General features: G+C 38.0%; 1 protein-coding gene across 1 annotated transcript in view; it reads right to left on the reverse strand.

Moving 5' to 3' along the window:
* Nucleotides 1–23,195, reverse strand: part of SEMA3C (semaphorin 3C) — a 709,622-nt gene that overhangs the window by 389,974 nt on the left and 296,453 nt on the right. Inside the window, exons 4-5 of the mRNA XM_044088330.1 lie at nt 20,051–20,113; nt 17,029–17,148 (exon numbers count right to left, since the gene is read on the reverse strand). Coding sequence (XP_043944265.1) covers nt 17,029–17,148; nt 20,051–20,113 — 183 coding nt within the window. The remainder of the gene's footprint in view (nt 1–17,028; nt 17,149–20,050; nt 20,114–23,195) is intronic.

The following is a 23,195-nucleotide window of genomic DNA, read 5'->3' on the forward strand; positions in this document are numbered from 1 at the left end:
ACTTCATTAACCCCCTAATTAACTAAGGCCCCAAAGAACTCCAGCAGTCTTTCATCCAAACTCCAGGCCAGAACTTTAGCATCCATATTTATTAGAGATATGGGTCTATAATTTTCAGGAATCCTCTTGTGCTGTACTGATTTGAGCAGAAGAATAATTTGTACTTGTGAAAAGGATGCACTTACCCATCTCTACTCCCTGATTAAACACCAAAGCCAAATAGAGTATCACTTCATCCTGAAATTTCTTACAAAATTCCACTGGTAATCCTTTTCCCCCCAAGCAATTTCTCATTCTTTAAATTCCTTATGACCTCTCCTATCTCTTCTGCTGTTACCATCTTATCAATGTGTAATTTAGATTCTTCTAAAAGCACATTTCCTGACCATGCATAGGGTCTCAATTGGTAGCTACCCTGAGTGACCATGCATAGGGACTGAATTAGTAGATACCCTGCCTCTCTCTACCTCCTCATGATGTATACGAATGTTTACAGAACTCATAAAATATGCACCTAAATCTTTCTTAATTCATGTGCAAACCCCATCCTTATAAGCAGAGGGTATAAAAATCAAATCCTGCAACTCCCTAATCTTGGCCACAAGCCATCTCCCTGCCCTATCAGCTTTACACCACTGAAAATCCTGTTTACTAATCAAGGTTTTTCATCCACTGATATGACCTTTTCTTCCACCAAAACATGTAGAAATCAGATCTCTCTCTCTCTAACATAGAACTTGAATCAAAATGTTGACCTTCAGCATCCAATATTTTTTTAATACATCTCGGTTCCTCCTCCCATAGAGCTAATTGCTTCTGATCCTCTCTGACCCAATTTCCTTCTGTGGCCATGTAATATCCCCTAAAAGCACACTTAGCACTTCACATCATTCCCATGTTTGAGCAACGCTACTATCCTGCAACTGTTTCTAGTCAGAAATGTTATTATTTGCTTGCCTTCTTCAATTCTGTTCTCTGAGTACCATTGACAAGGTTTCCACCTCGATCTTTTCCCCTGTGCCGATCTCATTGGGGATAATGAGCAAGAGCATAATAAATGCATGGTCTGAAAAAGACCCTTCACCTTTACTATCTATTGAAAATCTATCTAGCCTACTGGCCTGCTTACGAAGATCCCTAGAAAAGATGCATTCTCTTCTTTCTGGATGAAGCCATCTCCACACATCAATCCACCCTTCCATCTTGGGCCAGTGTTTAAGTATACCCAGAGTCCTAACATTCATTTCTTTGCTTCCAAATGTCCTCTCTAAACTCCAATCAACTACCAGATTAAAATCTAGCCCTACTGATTCTCCAACACAGTTAAGCAAAATGGCATTCTGTTGTTCATAAAAATTAACTAAAAGACCTGAGGAGTCACAGATAGAACAACAGAAAGAACCCAGTTTCTAATCTTGTCCCTCCATTTAAGCAGATACAATTACCCATCTGTCATTAACTTTAAAAAAAAAAAGCAATGTCTTCTTAACCATTATTGTAACCCCTCTCTTGTCCCCCACCTATAACTAAACTAGAACCAACAACAATCCATTCCCTACCCAACTTAAGTAGCTCTATATTTTTCAGCCTCATTTCTTGCAAGATAACAATATCTGACGTAAGTTTTTTTTAGTCTTGTTCATATCTTCCCCCATCTTGATATGATAGCACCCTCCACCCACAGTCCTACAAATAACTTTGAGAAGCACCTCTACAATCCCCCATGCGCTTAACCTCTCTGCTCTAATTCTGGGCTAGGTCTGTCTGGGCCCTTGGATGCATTCAATGAGAAATTGCAAAAAAAGTTGGAGCTATAAGTATTCCGCATGTGCTAGCAGAGTACATAAGCAGCTCCATGTGCATTGGCATTTATCCAGCCACATGCCTCCTAATCAGTCATACTTGTCAAATCCCTATACTTCTTTCTAGAACTCTTACCTTCACAGAAATATTATGTTCTGAGAAATAATCAAAGTATACCTTAAAGAAAACTACCTCTCTTCCTTGAAAAGAGAACATTTTGCCATCTTTGGCTTACTCATAAAGAAAAATATGTCAACACATACCCTAAAGCATCACTGTTGTCCCTCCACAATAAGCAAACAAAGAGAGATAGAATGAAGTGAGACTGCATTAGCTAGAGACACACAACCTAAAACACAATGCAGATAACAGTACTACCATCACTCAATAACAGTATTTCAAATAATAACATACATAACAAGTCGAGCTACGGTGTTAGGTGTCTGTGCATTTCAAATAATAACATACATAAGTCGAGCTACAGTGTTAGGTATCTGAGCACTTGCTATGCCCTGGAAATGTGGTTATACTTCCCAATTTGCTGCTTTCATTAACACATTGCTGATATACTTCAATAATTTACCTTAACACTAAACATTCAGCCTTTCTGCTTTAGATGTACACACTAAAAGGCAAAGTGCTATTGACAAAATTTCATACCAGAACACACTGCTGACAGATTGCTCACAAAATAGCTGTTTATGTGATTAACAGACACTCGCACAGATACAGGTAAGCCATTTAACAATTTTAAGAATTTTAAGTACTTTAAAGCAGGCTTCATTTTTATGAAGAAAATCATTAAATTTGGGATTAAGAATGCTAAATCTGAATGCAGAATAATAGTACAATGACTTAATCATAGGTTTTAAAAAGCACGACATATTTCCATACCAGGTTTGAAATGTTAACACCTCTGGCTCTTTTCCAGTCCTCTGTGAATCACTTCAGCACATCCAAATGAAGTCCATAAGTCTGCCGACTGCAGTTTTGCTCCTTAGGATATTGAGCAGTTAAATGTGAATAGTGATAATATATACCATGTCTAAGACTGTGCTAAGGTACAGGCTTTGAAGTTTGAAAGTTCACAGTATTAAGTCATATAATTTCAACCATGCGCCATCCAAAAGGCATGGCCCACAAAAGCAAGTCTTGTCAATGATCAGTAAAGACAATATGGCGACAATGGATCTTATAATAGTCCATGCAGCCATATGGGGTACATAGCAAGCCCCTTTAGCTCACTATTATCATAGCCTTGTGCTGACCACAGAGCTATTGTCAAAGTCTCTAGAAACCTTAGTAAAAAAATTCCAGATAAGATAAGTGCAGGGCAGTCACAATCATCACTCATTGTAGATTTACTCTGCAGAATCAGAGAGACACAAAACATGTGGCCAGTGGTAACACACACTTGTGACACTGAAAAGAGCCTGAATATGTATGCCTGTATTTTAGTTATAATGAATAAAGAAGAGAATTGTGCTAGTTTTATTTCAGATTATGCAGCTGTGGTTTTCTTATGCTTTTGTTATATACTAGTATACATTTTCATATCAATGGGAATTATGGGTCTATGCCATTTTAATAATTCAGTTTTATATTTAATGTGATAAAATTAGTTGCCAAAATGATATCATGAGTATTTTAACTGTAAGTAAATAAATTTGCAAAGCTGTAGGAATGGGCATGTTGAAAAATGCTCCTGCTGTGGGCATCAGGTTATATTGGAGAGAAAAATCAGTAATTATTTATCTGTATATTTCAAAAAATGTTAAGATTACACTTTTCTCATATATTTCAAAATAGATTATTGCCAGCCCTTATGTTCCTTCACAACATGAATGGCTACTTTCCATCTAGGCAACTTGTTTTGTAGAATATCTTAGGCAAGACATTTGAAACATTTATTCCATTTCTAATCAAGGAGCATGTCTGGTTGCAGTATGTGCAAAAGAAATTGAAATGTGCTCGTGTTTGGGTCTATATTAGAAGACCGAAGATGCATTCTTTTGAATGCGTCTTGGTCGAACTTAAAAGGCTGAAAACGGAAAATACTGAAGCGGCTGTTAAGCAAATTCTTTCCCTGGAAAAGAATTTGCTTGGCTGCTTCGGTACTTTGCAGTTTTCAGCAGTGTAGTACGGTCTCGGAGTTGGTATATTTAAGTAGGGGGTGGGGGGGTGAAGCCCCCCACTTAATGTAATGTCTGAAATTCATTTTTATTTATTTATTTTTTTTGTTGGAACAGTGATTTTTTTTCCTTGGAAAAAAATTGCGGTTCTGACACTTCGACATTGTAAGGTTTCGCTCACATAGGGTTGATCAATCACCGTTTGCTTTTTTAAGCATTCGGTGATTTAATATAGACCCTGGTGTTCAGTGAAATATGATGCTTGCAATCTGTTTGAGGAGTGGTTAAATGCTGCTAAGGTATGTGATGCTTAAGGCTTTATTTGTTGCACCTCCAAAGATACTCTTTATATCAAAGCTCCACTCCAGTAGCATAATTTTATTAACTGTATGTGGGAATAATATATTTTGTCACTAAATCTGTAAACTGCAGTGCAATATAACAGCTCCAATTGGCCTTTTTTTTTTTTTTTGTTGTTTTTTCAAATATTTTTGATTTTCTTCTTCTCTTGTTTTGTTTGCATATTTCAATTCCAGTCATTTTACAAGCCACAATTCAGTAACATAGTAGAAGAAATACAGTCATAACTAGGTATATTTTGTTGCAAGAGAATTTTCATTGTTATAACAAAATCATAATATTTATAATATTCTATTATATACAATACATACAACAACTGCTATAGAAAATCAACTTCTGATTAAGATTTGTGTCCCATTTTATATAGTATTCATGACTGCTACATATGAGGTTTAGAGTAGACACAAACTCATGAAAGGATATGTCTTGTGCCCTTTTCAGTTTACATTCACAATAATTTGTCTTTTCTCATCCATCTATTCTTTTAAAATATGATCCAGGAGAAGACTCCAGTATTTTCGAAAATAGGAATCCTTACTTTAGTTATTCTTGATCAATTTATATGCCGTTTTATACTTTATTGCCATACATGTGACATTGTCTCATGACAATTTGCTTCAGTCTAACCAATTCTGAGTAATGTACAATTTTATTAGAGAGAAGAGAGTAATTAGAATATGCAGATTATGTTTGGGTAACTTTTGACAGGTGATTTGCAAAATTTCAAATTCCCATGATAATGTGGATTTTGAATATCCCATCTTCTCTAGTCTGACTCTCAGTGAACACTATAAGTTATAAGAACATTTACAACTCAAGAAGATGTGGAATAGATCAGCTATTTGTGAGTAACAGCACAGACATTTTGGTGATTCAGTGAGCACTATAATTTCTAAGTACATTTACAGCTCCAGAAGATGTGAAATAGGTCAGCTATTAATGAGCAGCAGCATGGACAGTTTGGTGAAACTTGCGAGTTGAAATTGATGAGTATTTCTGGTGTAAAATAAGAATTGTTGGTTATCATTAATTGTGTATACATGCGTTTTTTTTTAAATGGATTATTTTTAATTTTGTTTCAACAGATGTAGATTTTTGCTTTTCAGTAATTTTGTAGAGCTTTCAACCCAGTATTTTGAATACAAAATAGATGGTTGATATCTAAGGGATACTATAAGTCTATATGTATTTGATGATTTTTTTCCCTTAAGTTCCATAATGTATTACACATATTTATATCTTTATCATTGCCTTCAAAATCACATATTATTAAAGTGTACAGTTCTCTAATTTGCCTTAGCATTATGATATATCCTTTCGGAATGTTAAGAATATTCCTTGTATTGTCTAAGGATTTTTTCCCATGTCTGCAAATATTCCAGACATTGCATTTCTTAATGAGCGGACAGTTGTCCAAGTTTATCATCTTGTTATGTAATCTGAGGTTTGGATTCAGATGTACTGGTTGTAACAGGATGTAAGTATTTGTTAAGTTTACTGCTTCCACCATTTTTTTTTAAATTGAATTATTCTATGTTTTAACAAGATATGAAATCTACTATCCTTGAAATTTTCCTGATTTAAAAATGAAAGAGCTTTGGGATTGATTTTGCTGTTTTTGATGTAGCCATAGCATAATTTATTCCATAGTGGATAACATTCTTTACCTTTAGGATTATATTCAGCAATATGAATGATCCTCTTTGACTATATTACATCGTAATATAAGTTAAAATCAGGTAGGTCTAGTCCTCCCTTTTCCTTAGGATACATTAACTTCTGATAGCTGATTCTGACAGACTTAGTGTACCAAATACACTTACTAAAGTTACATTTAGTTTTCTAAAGAAGTTTTTTTGAACTTTTAAGTTTGTTGCATTGATTTGAAATAATAACCTTGGGAGAGTATTCATTTTTATAATTGTTGCTTTTTTAAGAAAGGATAGCTTCATTTTTCCCCCATCTCTGGATATCCTGTTCAATGCCTGCCCATATCTTTAGTAATTTGTTCTGCATGAAGAGTTTTGGGTTATGTTCAAAGGATATCCCTAAGTATTTTAAGGAGTATTTCAATTTTATTTCTGAAACAGGAAAATATGAATCAGTATGACCTAATGGATTCTCAGGGGAAATTTGGGATTGTGTGGGATTAATTTTGTAGTTTGAGTCTTTTAAAAAGCCATCACATGAGTCTAGAATTTTGCTCAAGTCATTGTTAGGCAGTGTAAAATATAAGTTTAAGTCATCAGCAAAGGTTGTTAGTGCAATTTTATTATTAAAAATTTCTGGAATATGATGGTACATTCTTTAGGTTATGAGTAAAAATAGAGGTTCTATACATAAGTTAAAGAGGTATGGAGATAGCAGACATCCTTGCCTGGCCCCATTTAGAATTTTTATTGGATTTAAATTTGTTTTATTAATGTATAGAGTTGTGTAAGTGCTCTCATATAAAATTATTATTATATTTGCAAATTTTGGTGATATATCAAATAGGGCAGTATAGAAAATAAAAGCTTAGGGTTACTTTGTTAAAGGCTTTACATGCATCTAAAGGCCTTTTGTAATTTTAAGGTATACAATAGACTTGAATGTTTGTCTCCATAGACACTCTCTCTTTACATCACAGGTCCACTCCAGGAGTACAGTTTTACTAGTAATGTGCACTCCATTTTTCAATCATCAATAATAAATTACTTCTGTACTGCTATAAACTATATTGCAATGCCAAAGATCCATTTTTAAATTGAAGAGTACATTTAAATATTGATCTCCAGAATCTTTCTTTACATCACATCTCCTCCATACTAGTATAATTTTGTGTATTCTGCGTCTTTTTTTTTTCTTTAAATAGTATATTCATTTTTTATGGCTATAAGCTGCAGGGCAGTGTAATCGTTCAAGATGAGACCCCCCCAACCTTTTGTCTCAGAATAGGGATTGTCAGTGTACTCTGTTTTTTAAGCATATAGGTTACACATATTTTATATTAATTGAAAAGTATATAATTAAAAGTTTGTCTTTACATTCTTTATTTTGCTTTATGTCACATGGACACGCCAGAAACACTAAAGTGATAGCATTGAATGTGTGCAGATAGCATATGTGTCTATGTGTGTGTTTCTGTGTGTGTGTGTGTGTGTGTGTGTGTGTGTGTGTGTGTGTGTGTGTGTGTGTGTGTGTGTGTGTGTGTGCATGTCTGTGCATGTGAGTGTGTGTGTATTTGTGTGTCTGTGCATGTGGCGTGTGTGTGTATGTGTGTGTGTGTGTGTGTGTGTGTGTGTGTGTGTGTGTGTGTGTGTGTGTGTGTGTGTGTGTGTGTGTGTGTGTGTGTGTGTGTGTGTGTGTGTGAATGTGTATGTGCATGTGTGTATTGTGTGCATGTGTATATATGTGTGTGTTTGTGCGGGTGTGTGCATGTGTATGTGCGCATGCATGCATGCATGTGTGTGTGTGTGTGTGTGTGTGTGTGTGTGTGTGTGTACGTATGTGTGTTTGTGTGCGTGTGTATGTGTGCATATGTGTGTGTGTGCTGTATGCATGTGTATATGTGTGCGTGTTTGTGTGCATGTGTGCGTGTGTGCGCACATGTGTGTGTGTGTGTGTGTGTGTGTGTGTGTGTGTGTGTGCACATGTGTGTGTGTCTGTGTGTGGGGTGTGTGTCTGTGTGTGTGCGTGTGCATGTGTGAGTGTGTGTGTGTTGTGTGCATGTGTATATGTGGGGGTGTTTGTGCATGTGTGTGTGTGTGTGTGTGTGTACGTGTGTGTGTGTGTGTGTGTGTGTGTGTGTGTGTGTGTGTGTGTGTGTGTGTGTGTACATGTGTGTATTGTGTGCACGTGTATATGTATATATGTGTGTATGTTTGCGTGGGTGTGTGCATGTGTATGTGTGCATGCATGTGTGTGCATGTGTGTGTGTGTATGTGTGTGTGCATATGTTCATGTACATGTGTGTTTGTGCACATGTGTATGTGTGCGTGTGTGTATGTTGCATGCATGTATATATGTGTACATGTTTGTGCATGTGTGTGTGCAGGTGTATGTGTGTGTGTGTGTGTGTGTGTGTGTGTGTGTGTGTGTGTGTGTGTGCGCATGTGTGTGTGTGTGCACATTTGCCTGTACATGCACGTGTGTGTCTGTGTGTGGGGTGTGTGTGTTGTGTGCAAGTGTATATGTGTGGGTGTTTGTGCACATGTGTGGGCATGTGTGTTTGTGTGTCTCTGCATGTGTGTGTGTGCACGTGTGCCCGATTGAGTTTGTGTGTGTGTGTGTGTGTGTGTGTGTATACATATGTGTGTTTGTGCACATGTGAATGTGTGCATGTGCATGTGTGCATATGTGTGTGTGCGCGTGCACACGGGCACATGTGTCTGTGCACGTGTGTGTGTCTGTGTGGGAGGTGTGTGTATGTGTGTGCATGTGTGAGTGTGCATGTTGTGTGCATGTGTACATGTGTGTGTGTGTGTGTGTGTGTGTGTGTGTGTGTGTGTGTGTGTGTGTGTGTGTATGTGTGTGTGTGTGTGTGTTTGTGCATACGCATGCACATGCATGTGTGTGTTCAAGTTCAAATTTAGGTATCCATTTCATATTCTGAGAGTTGTTAGTCACAGCCACAGAATGATGAGTTTGAATGATCCAAAATTCGGACTTATATATAATAAGTTTAAGACCGGTGTTTCTTTTCCCTTTTCTCTGAATTATGGCAATCTCAGAACTGGTATAGAAAAGCTCAGGGTGAGTATAAAATATCAGATGGTACAAGGCAACCTGTATTTCTGCAAAAACTACTTCAAAGGAGAACAGCAATGTTCAACAATCATTGTTCCCTTTGTTTTTGAACTTTTTTGAGTAATTCTATGGCAAATACTTTTGCCTACCAGAATTAGAATAGTGAGTATAAATTTATTTAGGTGTCTGTTTCCTCAGCACCATAGCAATAAATATATCCATAATTAAAGACTGCCAGCAAAAGCTCATTAGTAATAAATCAAAGTAGTGATAAAACCATAGTCAAAAGCAACAAAGTACTATACAAAGTGATAAATGTAGTTTGGCAAAACCAAGTTGTCCCGGGACATCTTCATGGGGGGGGGTTGATATTAGGGGGGAGTTAAGTGGGTTGGGGAGGTGAAAGGGTTAAGTGGAGCCAAGAATGGTTGGGAGGAAATAAGATAAGGATGGGGAGGGGCTTATTAGGTTTAGTCTAGTGTAGTTGGGTTAAGCAATCACATTTTGGCATGAACTTGCTACCGCAGGTTTATGCCCTGATGACCTGTGGGTGCTGCTGCATGCAGGTAGGCCTTTGGTGATACTGGGGGATGTGGTGGTCATGGTTGGGTGCATGGGCACTAGTGCATTGGGACATGTTGACAGGAGGGGTTTTTTTGGGGGGGGGGGTCTGGTGGTTTCTGGATTTGGTAGTTGCCAGCGATCATTGGGATTTTGTTTCAAGATGTGGGTTGACTTCAGGGTGGTGGCATGGAGTTGCATTTCCCATGCTTTGGGGAATGCACGGTGGCAAACTCTTGCTTTTCTGTGGTTGCGGGTGTCAAGAGTGTTGTGGATTAGTCCCTGGTGTAGGCTGTTGGTGCCCTTGCCCCTTGCTTGGTTTTGTTTAGGTTTTGGTTTGACAGGTTGAGAGCTGTGGTCCATCAGGTTAGTGCCTTTTGTGAAGGCAGCCCTGTCTACTTCATGGTGTAATACAGTTATACCACTTTGCGGGTTTGGATAGGCCCAGTGCTGCAGGGGTGGGATGCAACTGAGGAGATATTTTGGGATTCAGCATGTTGGGGCTTGGTGGGTGAATTCTGCTGTTCACTCCAGTGGTTGTTGAAGTTCCCATGGTAGGCAACTACGGTGGAGGGCCATTTCGGCTGTTTCAAGGTTTGGATGTTGTTTCGCAAGCTTTGGGGTACCTGGGAGTGATGGTTCGTTGTTGCGCATGCCCATGGTGGGCCTAACTGACTGAATAGGATCTGTTGACAGGATAGATGCGTACATAAAGGAAGCTTGGAAAATGGTACAGAATCATTGCGTGTTAGTTTAATTGGTTGTGTTCAGACTGCTTGTCTTTGCTGATAGTTTAGAGGTTCCTTTTAAAGCCAACAGAATGGTCAAGTTAACTGCGCAGAATCATTACATGTTAGCCGTTTGCAGTAGTCCTCATCCAGTGCTGAGAAAGCACTCAGTTGGTGTGATGTTTATTACCTGATTTTTATTTATTAAAGGGACTCTTTGATGATGTTTATTACCTGATAAAGGGACACAGTATAATCACAACCAATACTGGATACTTTGGCAACTGTCTAACAGAAAAAAGGAGAATTCTGATAGATGTCAAAAGGGGGGGGTGGCTGTTTCTGATAGGCGTGTGCAGACATGTGTTCCTTGCTGACTTTTCTAGTGGTCGTGTTTCGGATTTTGCACCTTACTGGAGCTAGGACCATTTTATTTATATATATATATATATATATATATATATATATATATATATATATATACATATATATATATATATATACATATATATATATATATATATATATATATACATATATATATATATATATATTTTTTTTTTTTAACAGGTATTAGGCTATACAGTACTGGACATAAAGATTTTGAGCTGTTTATTGCATCCCGAAATCTGCTACAACTATGTTGTGCACTTTGCTACACAATAGCACAGATCAGAAATTGAGTGTAAGCAATATAACCAACCCTGAATTAAAAATCCACTGTTCACATGGAAGGCAGGCACTGCACTCTGGATAAGATTTCCTTACTAATTTGATTTAACATTAATTATCTCCACGCATCAAAGATAATTAGAAAAAAAATCCTATTTTCTTAAACCGTTTGCTAACTGCTGCACTTCTATAATTCTGAGTAATAATGAAGTATTTCATGGTCAGAAGCGAAGCTACAGTCATCATATTGATTCTTTTTGATGCATCTTTGTTATTCGAATCAATAACTACTCACCTACGTTCAATGATTCAAGTAGTCCTTGGATGTAGTGCGTTAAAACAGAGAACAGTATCACAGATGGGAAACTAGAAAATGGCTGGCCTTAAGTAATATCACCAAATAGAACACGTGCGATGCAGAAGTAATGAATGATCTTGGGGTTAATAAGTCAACAGCTCTGAACCTGCCCTGGTAGATATGGAACAATTCCTCTAATAATGTGGAACAAATGGGCAAAATGTGGGACACTTATTAACAACTTCATCTAGGAAGTTCTCAGCATTGTTAAAGGTGTTAATTTATACTAACAAAAAATCTTCCTTTCGTGAATTGTGGTCTTGCATTACTCATTATGGATATTTCATTAAAAATTCTTAACACGGAATGTGTGGCATGCCCTTTCAATGTGGAATCATGGATCAATGAATAACAGGGAGGTTAAGACCCCAGATGAGGAATGTTTCCCAAAATGAGGTAGAATTGAGAGATATGAATCAGTCAAAGGAATGCATTGTCAGACCTCATTATGTGCATGACAATCAGTAAATTTTATAACATCACAAAAAGTATTACAATTGCAGTTTACTGAAATAGATGATATGCATGCATGTTATTGTTAATTTTATCAACCTTTTAAGTTTGTAAGAGGAATATTTAAATACTACCGGATTGTATTTGTAAGCTGCTAGTCAGGTATTATTAGGTTGCTGCGTTGTGTCCATTTGTTCCATATTATGTTGGTTAGTGTGCCTCATTTCGGAATGGAAGGTTAAGAGCTAAGCAGATGACTTTACAATATAAGTTAGCTTGGCTTATACAGGGCTCTAACTGATGTGGTCTGGAATCGCAAGGTTACCCGGGTTGTGGATATTGATAGGTCCCTTCATGTGTGGAGTTTAGTTTTAACATACTCGACTGGTAGTTAAATATACCTGGGGTATTTGATAGGGTCATTGGAAGAATAGCTTCAGTTATGGCTGCTTTGTCATAGATATGAGTGGCAGTGGTACATTCTTTCCCGGGTTGGCAGGATAGGTTGTCTTTGAAGATGTCTTGGAATGTGTGTTATGTATTTTGGATGAGTTACATGTCTTTTTCTTTCTTGCAGATGGGGTCTTGGAACGCTGCGGCTGTAATTGGAATAGGTAGGTATAAGGTGGAGCCTTCTCTTTACATATTAGAGGGTTTACTTTTGTCCTTTTCTTTGCAGATGGTGGTGTGCCAAGTACCAGTTGTGGCGATCTACAGTGAATTTGCAGATGATGGAAGCAGTGGTGAGCGAGGAGGTTACACATGGGATGCACAAGTGGGCAACAGTTAATGACAGAAGTAAGTGGACTTTCAGTTGTTGATTTTGGTAGAGGATTTACACTGCTAGTCAGAGAAGGACAGGCATTTGAGTTTGTGATCTCTGGGTTAATTGGTTGTACAGTTGGTTCTATTAACCGTTCAGTATGTTAGATTAACACTGAAAGTCTTTTGGGCATTTGCATTCAATAGTAAAAGAGAGAAACGACCAATGGCCATAGGTAGTGTTTGGGTTCCTGCAGTGGGCTTGATGAGGTTACAGGTAATGCATTTATTTAGTCGTCATTAAGGCACGTCAATGTGGATGGGGTTCAGGTAGGTGGAGTGGAGTCACAACACTCTTAGTATCATAGGACGTTATTAGGCTACTGGCTTGGATGGTTACAAGCTAGACCAGTTTGCCTCTTTTTCTGCAGGGAGCACTTATTACTCTTGTTCAAGGGGATATGAGTCATAAAAAGGGGGGTTGCCATAATTTGGGGCACAATTTGGCAAACACTTGATGGGTTGGCAGGGGTCCTTGTCACTGCATTCAAGTTAAGTAATTATTGGTATGTGTCACATAGAATTTATTGTTTTTTTCTTTTCTTTGCAGATTGCTGAAGTGCAGAAGGCATCATGAGGTGGACTGAAAAGGGGATTTGAAAGGTGATGTTTTGATAGGATGGATGTTTTTGCTCTGGAATGGGGCACAAGGAGGGTCTGAGTAATCACCTTAGTAAGGCATGTTAGAGCTCTGTGTTTAATTAATGGAAGCTCATTATTGCATTGGTATAGGGGGCAAGTAAGGGGAAAACTATCAGGGACGGTTTATGGGGAGTGTAGGGATCCCACAGGATGAATAGAGTCATGACATTCATAGGAGCACAGGAACTTATTAGGCTATGACCAGTGAAGTTCAATCCTTGCTTTCTTGGAACTTTGGAGTGGTTGTATTCACTCATCTCTTTGTTTGAACCGTATGTGGGGGAAGGGCCAATGAGGTGTTTGACAGGATACTGGAGTTTGTTCCTACCGGGTGGTACCTTTGGGGTGACAGATTTCTCCCTTGAGTAGGTAGTGTTAATGTTACATGTCAGGTTAAGGTTTAAAGAATAGCACAAGGATCATTTCACTTGGGGTTTGGGTGAATTTTGTAGATTGTTTTTTAGGAAGCATGGTAGGTAGTGGCTGTGTTGGGGTAGTTTTAGAAACTGGGTACATTGTTACAGGGGAGTTAGAAGGTTAAAAGGAAGCTTGATTGCAGGGTAAGGCAGTTGTAGGACAGGCCTTAATTACCTGCTAGTGATATAGGTAACATAAAAAAAGGGAGCTTTCGAGGGGAAAGGACAGGGATGAACAGGGGTTAAGAATGGTTTGGTAATGAGTGAATCGGGCGTGTTTATGGCTGGGCACATAGAGTACTTCATTGCTGAGCATAGGCGAGTTTTCAGGAACTAGGTCAAGGGGTGCCGGTTGTCTGCCATCTAAGGTTAGGACATTAAAGTTTTGGAGTTAGACTATTCCCTACAGTAACTGAGTCTTTGCACATCCAGAATGGGGTAGTTGGTGGGCTAAGGTGATAGGCTACAGTTGACAGGGTACTGGGTGTGAGACTTGATACTAGTTGTTTTGACTGGGTGTCGATTTGACTTTAAGGGATTATAGTTTGTGGTTTTTGTTGTGTTTATAGGTTGTCAATCCGTTCAGGTTGAGCCATGATTTCAGCTTTGAAGGAAGTGGGCTAAAAGGGTATGTATTCTCTTGGTGTGGATGTTCCGGTGGTAATGTAGGGTCATAGTAATCCTACTTTATTTAGTTTCATTAGGGTGTGTGTCAGTGATAGTATGGCAAGGTGGGTTTATGACGGGATTCTAAGGTGTTTTACAGATGATGGGCACACCGAATGATGTTTGGCTTGATCCTCCCCTTTTTGGGTAGTAGTGGGTTGAACAATTTTGGGTAGAAGGGAGGGGGAACAGCCTGTTCAGGCTGGTTGGTGGAGAAGAAGGACAGGCTTCCCCTCTTCTGTTCCCCCTCCGGTGTCTGGATGATCATTTCAAGAATCTGCGGAAAGGAAAATGAGCAGTTGGAGGAAGCTTGCTGAATAGATAAGTAAGCTGAGGTAAGGATGCTGCTTATTTGGTGGAAGGTAATTCAATGAATGGTGTATGAAGTGAGATGGGGACACTGCTTCATAAGTAAAGTAAGCGAGCAGAAGTATGGACCCTGCTTGTTGGGCAGGGTGAGTAGGTATGCTGCCCTGATTAACATTGCAATGAATGTTGTATGACTTGAGATGGGATGCTGCTTCATAAGTAAAGTAAGCGAGCAGAGGTATGGACATTGCTTTCTGTGGCAGGGTGAGTAGGTACGCTGCCCTGATTAACATTGCAAGGATGTTATGCTGTGTTTAGAATCAATTATATTGGAATAATTGTAACTAATGAATGTGGTGAACAAAGCTGTTATGGAAATTTAATAAAGGTCGTCAAATATCATTTGGTGTGATGTGTTTATTGAAGGGGACTGGGACAAATGAAGTTTGGCAACAAACCAAGTTGTCCTGGGACATCTTCATGGTGGGGTAGATTGATATTAGGGGGGAGTTAAGTGGGTTGGGGAGGTGAAAGGGTTAAGTGGAGGCAAGAATGGCTGGGAGAAAATGAGATAAGGATGGGGAGGGGCTTAAGAGGTTTAGTCTAGTGTAGCTGGGTTAAGCAATCACATTTTGGCATGAACTTGCTAACCACCCACCCTCCCTCTTTTTGTTGGTGGGTTGGGGGGATTTTGATTATTTATCAGTGGGGGTAGTGTCAGACATCAGTGTCTGGATGTTTATTTCAAGGATCTGGGGAAAGGAAAATGAGCAGCTGGAGGAAGCTTGCAGAATAGATAAGCAAGCTGAGGTAAGGATGCTGCTTATTTGGTGGAAGGTAATTCAGTGAATGGTGTATGAAGTGAGATGGGACGCTGCTTCATAAGTAAAGTAAGCGAGCAGAAGTATGGACCCTGCTGGTTGGGCAGGGTGAGTAGATACGCTGCCCTGATTAGCATTACAAGGATGGCACTTCATAAGTAAAGTAAGCAAGCAGAGGTATGGACGCTGCTTACTAGGGCAGGGTGAGTAGGTAATCTGCCCTGATTAACATTGCAAGGATGTTATGCTGTGTTTTGAATCAATTATACTGGAATACTTATAATTAATGAATGTGGTGAACAAAGGTATGTCATGGAAATTTCATAAAGGTCGTCAAATGTCATTTTGTGTGATGTGTTTATTGAAGGGGACCGAGACCAAAACAAATAGTCAAAAGTAAAGTAAAGAAAAAGAATGAATTGAATATAAATGCTATGCTGTATGCCTCACCTAGTATTAGTAGCCACGTCATAAGAGTTTAGAACTGATGACAATGCAAATAATACATACTGAGGTAGGATTTAAAGGCCAGATGAAAAATGAAAAAGACTGTCATACTACAGATAACGTAGGGTGAGGTGAGCTAAGTATAAAATAAAAACCATCAAAAGTTAAATGCTAATTCAAATAATTTTGTGTTAAGGGACCTTTAAAAGTAGGACAACATGGGAACTCTCATTCACCGGGGAAATGGGTTCCAGAATCAAGGAGACTGACAGCAAAACTTTGTGCTCCAGAAGATTCAAATAATCGCTTCAAAAAAGAACATGGTGAGAAATCACTTTAAGGTATACCTAGGCCAATATAAATTAACACTAAGACCTTAAAGTTGATATATGATCAAATGGGTATCCAATGCAGACTCTGTAGAGCAGGACCAAATGAAGGTAATGGCAATTACCTGCATACAGCCATACTGCACACAAGAATGACCCCCCACACACACACACACACACACACACACACACACACACACACACACACACACACATACACACACACACACACACACACACACACACACACACACACACACACACACACACACACACACGCGCACACACACACATCACAGTTCTAGTGAGAAATATATGGTTCAGCTATATTAATACAGCATTTTTTAACAGGGAATATTAATTCTTTGTTTCCATAAAGAACAATACACAATGACCCAGCTTCAGATGGGAACCCTCCCCATGTCAAACCTCCAGTCAAAAAGTACAGTTAAAGCATTTTACAATAGTGTTTATACCACATTTCAGAAAAGTGTTTATTACCACGTTTCAGAACAGTGTTTATACTACATTTTAGGACAGTGTTTATTATCACACTGTTAACTTTAGCATGGAGGATAAGGATAGCTGAGGCCATCGGAGGCAAAAGCCTGTGTAAGCACTGGGATGGTCAGAAGGCTAAATGGCTACTCCTTAGGCAACAAATTCCCTTGCTATGCCTCTGTATATACGCATCTAATGCAAAGATATTGAAAGGCAACACACACGCGAGCATGCACACACGTAATTAAATGACATAATGAATGCTAATGCTGAGCTTTACCTCTGGTCTCCGGCCTTTGTTGATGTATGTACATACAGGACTGAAAGCTCCACTGCCACAGACATAAAGGTGAGTACGGTTGTACGTTTGAATAACTCGGACAAAATTCCCACAACCATGCTAAAAAAGAAAAAAGCAAGAAACTTATATCAAATGGTTATGATTTTCAGTTTACTCCTTCATATCGGATCAGTGCTTATGTTTCTGAAAGAAAGGTACTGACTATAATCTGGCTCTATTTCCATGCTGAGATAGTTTTATCATATTGTTGCAATTCCAAACTAAACGAAATACTGAAACATAGTCCTACACAAACAGGCTGTTTTCATCTATGTTCCTGAATGGCTAGTTTAAAGTGTCATAATGGGTCATAACAGTTGTCTAATTTCTTTTCATAGCAATGAATCCACATGAGCACCATTTTATAACGTTGATCATGAAGTGTAATATGTACATTTGAAACCAGTACCACGTATTTAATGAATATGAAGATAAGAATGCCTAAAATCATTGCAAGTGAAGATTAGTAGAATGCCTTTTTATAAAATGTTGTAGCTCTCTTTAATACATGTAACTTAATATTAGCAATGTCAAAATGTGAATGCCATTCACATACTTTTTTCATTTTATTTCTATCCATGACTGTTTTGTTACTAACTGTTGCACATTACTTATAAAGAGTTTTTCCTAAATTGGCTATGCCAGGAAAAAAAATATGACAAGCATTACACTGGTAAACAAACTCAAAATAAAAACAGGTTAACGGCAGTTCTCTCAGACCTTTATGTTCTGTCTCTGCTTCTACTTACCTGAATGCAATTTAGCACTTGCATGATTAAGCTGTTTAACAACTGATGATTTCTAACTTAAAGTGGACCACTGTAGACCTAAACAGTTTTAATAGACTGGGGTGGGGGGGGGGGGTTATTAAATTGCTTAATGCTTATGTCAGGTGCTAAGTACTGTGACCTGGAAACTATTTTAATTTTCATATTTTCTCAGAAACTATGGCTAAACTATTTTATGAAGATAATCAAATGCGTGGAAAGAACACTTGCAGATAAACGCTCCTTATCTATAGCTTCTTCAGGTCAATTCACCTGAAGAAGCTATACTTAGCGAAAGCGCTTGTCTGTTGGAATAAAGATTATACATACCACAGGACTTGGTGGTTGTATTTGGATTACTTGGAATATTTGGAATATCTGAATTTACCTGGAAGTGCTTTGTGTTGGCCTTGAACCATATTTGTTTGTTGTCCAGCTTCGCTCTTATCCATTTGCTATCATACTTCATTTATTTTATGAAGATAGTTTGCTTCTGGAAGTTAGCATTTCACAAAATCACTGAACATTTCTGAATACCTGTGATGATCTCCATGATATGATATCCACCCTGTTTAAATTTAAATACAGGTGTTGCATACACAGAAATAAATATTTTTATAAAGGTTCTTTTTCATTGAAGTTATTGTTTGTTTGTAGGCCTCCATCTTCCTGATGCATAAAATAAAAAAAACATGTCCATAACAGAGCACAGAATCTAATTGTAATGTTTCTTGTTGGTATAAGCAAACTGAAATAAAACACCCTGGAATCCTTAATAGCAATACACAGTTAAGAAGCTCAGCCCTCTTGTAATTCATTAAACTTCTACATTGGATGTAATGGTCACCTCTGTCCTTCTATGATAATATGTTTAACTTTGTGATTGAGGGTTTTTTGCCTTTGGGTAGCTTTTGTTCTACCATTAACAATACAGTTGACAAAAGCATTTATTTTGCTCCAGCTAGTTGTTATCCTAAGTAGAGGTAGACCGCAGTATGGTGACATGATGATGATGCTAAGTGGAGATAGACCGCAGTGTGATCACATGATGATGATACTAAGTGGAGAAAGACTGCAGTGCGATGACATGATGATCATCATGATGCTGCCACTTCACAGTTCTCACATAAGCAGAGATTTCCCTTCTGGTTTGAAAGTATGGATACCCTGGTTTTCTGAATGACAGTTTGTATCCTTAATGCACTTGTAAATGGGTCGATCACATATATACTTTCTGTTGGTGCACATCCACATTGTATTCAATGACCCTTTCACCCCATCCAAATCATATTTTTCTAATAAAATCTAAAATCCCCTGAGAGCAGTCATCTGGGAATATTCTAGTATAGTGCTCTTTCCATCCCTTTAGCTTTTAGTAAAGCATCAATATAGAAATTCAACAGCAAATTTACAATGGCAGAATCCTATACAATGACTAGGGATCACACAGAGGTTCTTTCTAGAAGGGGCTAGATGATATGATTACATACAAATGAAGATATGCATGTAAGTCAAAATGGCCCATTGCACACTTTGGGTATGTACAAAGAAAATAAAGGCCATAAGAAAAAGCTTTAGCTTTTCTCCACGTGGATGACAACACCACTTCCAGCAGGCCTGACCTTTATCTCAATGGTAATGAACTTGCCATAAGCCTCTTCACTCACAAGGAATGAATAAGGCTTGATATTTGGGCAGGGAGGGCAGCTCAAAAAACATGAATATTAAAATTTTTTGGTAAATGAGAGATATGCCAAGTTAACACTTCATATCTGCAAATAATATACTTTCCATGGAAATATACTTTCTATTAGAACATACCATTAAGACTAATTTATACCATAACGTATTGCATAGTAAAATATAGTCTATTATTAAGTAACAAATAATTAATGTTATTTTTTACATTTTTTTCTTTTTTGCATTTACTTGACAGACCGCTAGAATCAGCAATGTCAATACCAGCATTTCTTGCTAACTCATTAATTATTTAGTAACACAACTGTAATACTGTGTCTTTTCTCAGAATTCTTAAATCTGACATCTTCCTGCAATGGTTCAACTATATGATACAATTTACACTTGGATTAATAATATTAAAATTAAACATAACAGTGAGCGCCCATCACCTTTTAGAACAGGCTGTTCTTAAGATAAGGAGACGGAGAAGTTAAATAGAAAATATTTTTACTTACTGTAGGATCCTTGCCAGCCATTTTGCACTCTTCAACTTTAGTAACTGATGCTGGCCAAAAAACCTGTTTAAAAAAGATATACAAATTATTTAATGATAAAGGTCACACATCAAAGCTAAGGATATAGTTTGCTAATTGTGGGCATATTACCAACTTTATTATTTTGTTTTTTTCTGCTGTTGAATGGAATTTGTATGTAGCGCATGTTTAAATATGTAGCAGTATTTCTAGTTTATAAAAACATTAAAGGTGATTATCTGTAATATCCATCTAATATACCCAACTAAGTATCGAATCTAACAAATATAACATGGACATTCTAGGATCAGATTCAGGAAGTATGGGGATATGTAATAAATGTGGATTAATGAACAAACGTGAACTTTCAACTTCAAATAAAGCAACATATCCCATAAAAGCTTGGACTAGTAACATATGCTGTGAGTACAGAAGATGAAGCAATGGCTACAATTCTTTCCATCTTCCCCACTTTTGACAGCTGCTAAATTGATATGTTGAAAATGTGCTTTGAATAAGTAAGGGTTATGTTTCAGAAATATACAGCACATTGTTACCAGATGTGTCAGTAGCGTAAAAGTGGGGTTCTATTATAATCATAGATACGATTTGTAATCTGGATGACCATGTGTTCCCAACTTCCTTTCAGACAGTTTCTGTTTATAGCATGAATGCTGTAATGTATTCATAGGGTCAGAAATATGGTTGTAAAAATGTTTACTATCCTTTATTTACTTCCTGGTAATGAACAGTTAAAATGCAGCATTCAGCTAAACATTTCTTTTGCATATATTCAGTTTTGCAACATTAAATGCCTTTCTGTAAAACAGAGTTCTGAGGACTCCCCATGCAGGATAACAGTCAGTTATATAAATAAAGTGGATGTCTAATGGAATGCATAGATGCAACAGAAGCCTGAGCAACTATGCTTTGACAAGAGTGGTAAGTCAGGAAGGAAAATCAATCTTTGCTTTGTTGTGACTAGAGTTTGACACTGAAATCCCAGGAATTTTCTAAGCTCTAACACAGAAGAGAGATTAAAAATAAATGTTCAGATTACTTTTGTGTATTATGCCAGCTTAAATAGCACAGGCTTATTTAGATTAAAATATGGGTGCAGTCATAGGTGTCCGGTTCTTTATGAAATTATTTCTTTAATATACTGTAAATGCATTATAGTTCATACAATTATAGAAGTGCATTTCAAGTACTATGCTTGAATCTCTCCATATACCTTTTTAGGAAATCCTTTACAATGATGACTGCAGCAGTCCTGAAATGGATATCTTTTAATGTGTAAAGTGCATATGCATGCATACTCGCTCAGAAGGCACTACAGCTGAATGAAAACAGATCAGTCCATCTTCCCACTTATCTTTGTTATACATTTCTTTGGATCTGTAGCATAAGGTCTAGAGAAAAGAAGGAGCAATCTGTCTTGACAAGTACATTACCCATATAGCTGTATGGAAAATCCAGTGTAAGGAATGAAAGAACTAAGGGATACTGCACAGCTCTTCGCCTCACATCACCAGCCTTTGATTTCTGTCTTAGTTCCAGTATAGCATGTTATACGAATGAAAAGTCGTGCACAATAATAGACACCTCTGGGGCAACCTTTCATTCCCTTTTGAAACTGAATAAATACAATTCAATAATTGATGGCATAGACCAGCTCCTAGAGGGTTAGAACTATCTAACAATATTTTTACCTCTGAAGGCAACGTGAGGAGACTGGTACCAGTTTAGAGGTTAACCAGATGTCAGATAAATATGACCATCCACATAAGTTTTGCATATCATGAAGCAGACAGATTTATAATTCAATGACTCTTAGTTATTTGATTTACAGAGTAGCTATAGGACTACTATGTCTTCCCAATTATTTAGGTACAGACATGCTTTCCTTCTTGAAAAATGTTTTGTAAAGCTACAGTAAAAGGTCTGCAAATGTTAAGTGTTCTGATATCCTCTGTAAGATGTTACAAGTGCACCCATATCCCCTAATCATTTTGTCAAAGAGCCCTCCCATCTGTAGATGAAGAGCCAATGCAGGAGTCCATGCCTTCCAAGAAGCAAGGAGAAGGGCAAGGAGCAATGCACCAGTTGCAGGGAAGGCACCTACTGTACTGACAGAGTTCTCAGTGGTAGGGGTGGCAGAGTCAGGGGTAATTGATGGAGGGCAATCAAGAGATGAATACCTTGAAGAGTTTATTATTTCCTACCAGATGTAAGCAGGTGTAGAATATTTGATTTGATTTGGGAAACACTCCAGCATTGTCTAGCAGTCACCAAGGAAAGGTTTTCCCTCCACCAGCTTCTCCTCCCTCTTGCCTGGAACTGACCCTCCATTTCAGAAAGGTAACCAGTTCTGACATTCTAGAAGTCAGCAAGTCCCCCTACTTCCCCTGGCATCCCAAACTACTGCTCATGCCCAGTGAACATTAAAGGGAAAATCCATAGGACTGACTTTGTGAACATATTTGATCCAGTTGGTACAGGCAGTATTTGTCATATAACCGTCAGTGATAATACTGGTACCAAAGACCTGATGGCAGTGATAGCAGCTATTGGAAAAAGAGCTTCAGGCAAGATGGTGGCCACAGACTGTGACACTTGGTATTTAACCTTTGTGCTCTTTATGGGTATTATCGTAGAGAAGGACACCAGCCAAGCTCTGTAATTGTTTGCCTATTTCTTGGTCATCAAAGTGACCCACCATGTTAAAGGTGGGTTAACGTGGTCATCCTGTGATCAGAGATTTCAGAATTTGAAGGCTTCTGACAACTGCATGACTGAAATATTCTTTAGAGGTCAAAATGAAGAAAAATTTTGTTGGGCTTTTAATAATAGGAGCTGTCTTTTGCCTGTTGTAAATAGGGTCACTCAGGCACTGTCACATACAGCAATACCTCTTCTTATTGTGACAGCAGTTCAGATTTCCATCAACATAACCAGGTGAGGGGTAGACAACCTTTTGATGGCCACAGATTTAATACAACAAGGGGTCAAGGTCACTTACAATCATTCTCAGTCCCCAGTCAGGCTAAATACATTGATTCAATTACTGGCAGATCATCTTGACAGGGATGCTACTTTGATTCTTCTTGAAGTTTTTTAACAATGG

This window comes from Protopterus annectens, chromosome 11.part0, assembly GCF_019279795.1.
Source record: "Protopterus annectens isolate FY-2018-M chromosome 11.part0, PAN1.0, whole genome shotgun sequence".
Taxonomy (NCBI): domain Eukaryota; kingdom Metazoa; phylum Chordata; order Ceratodontiformes; family Protopteridae; genus Protopterus; species Protopterus annectens.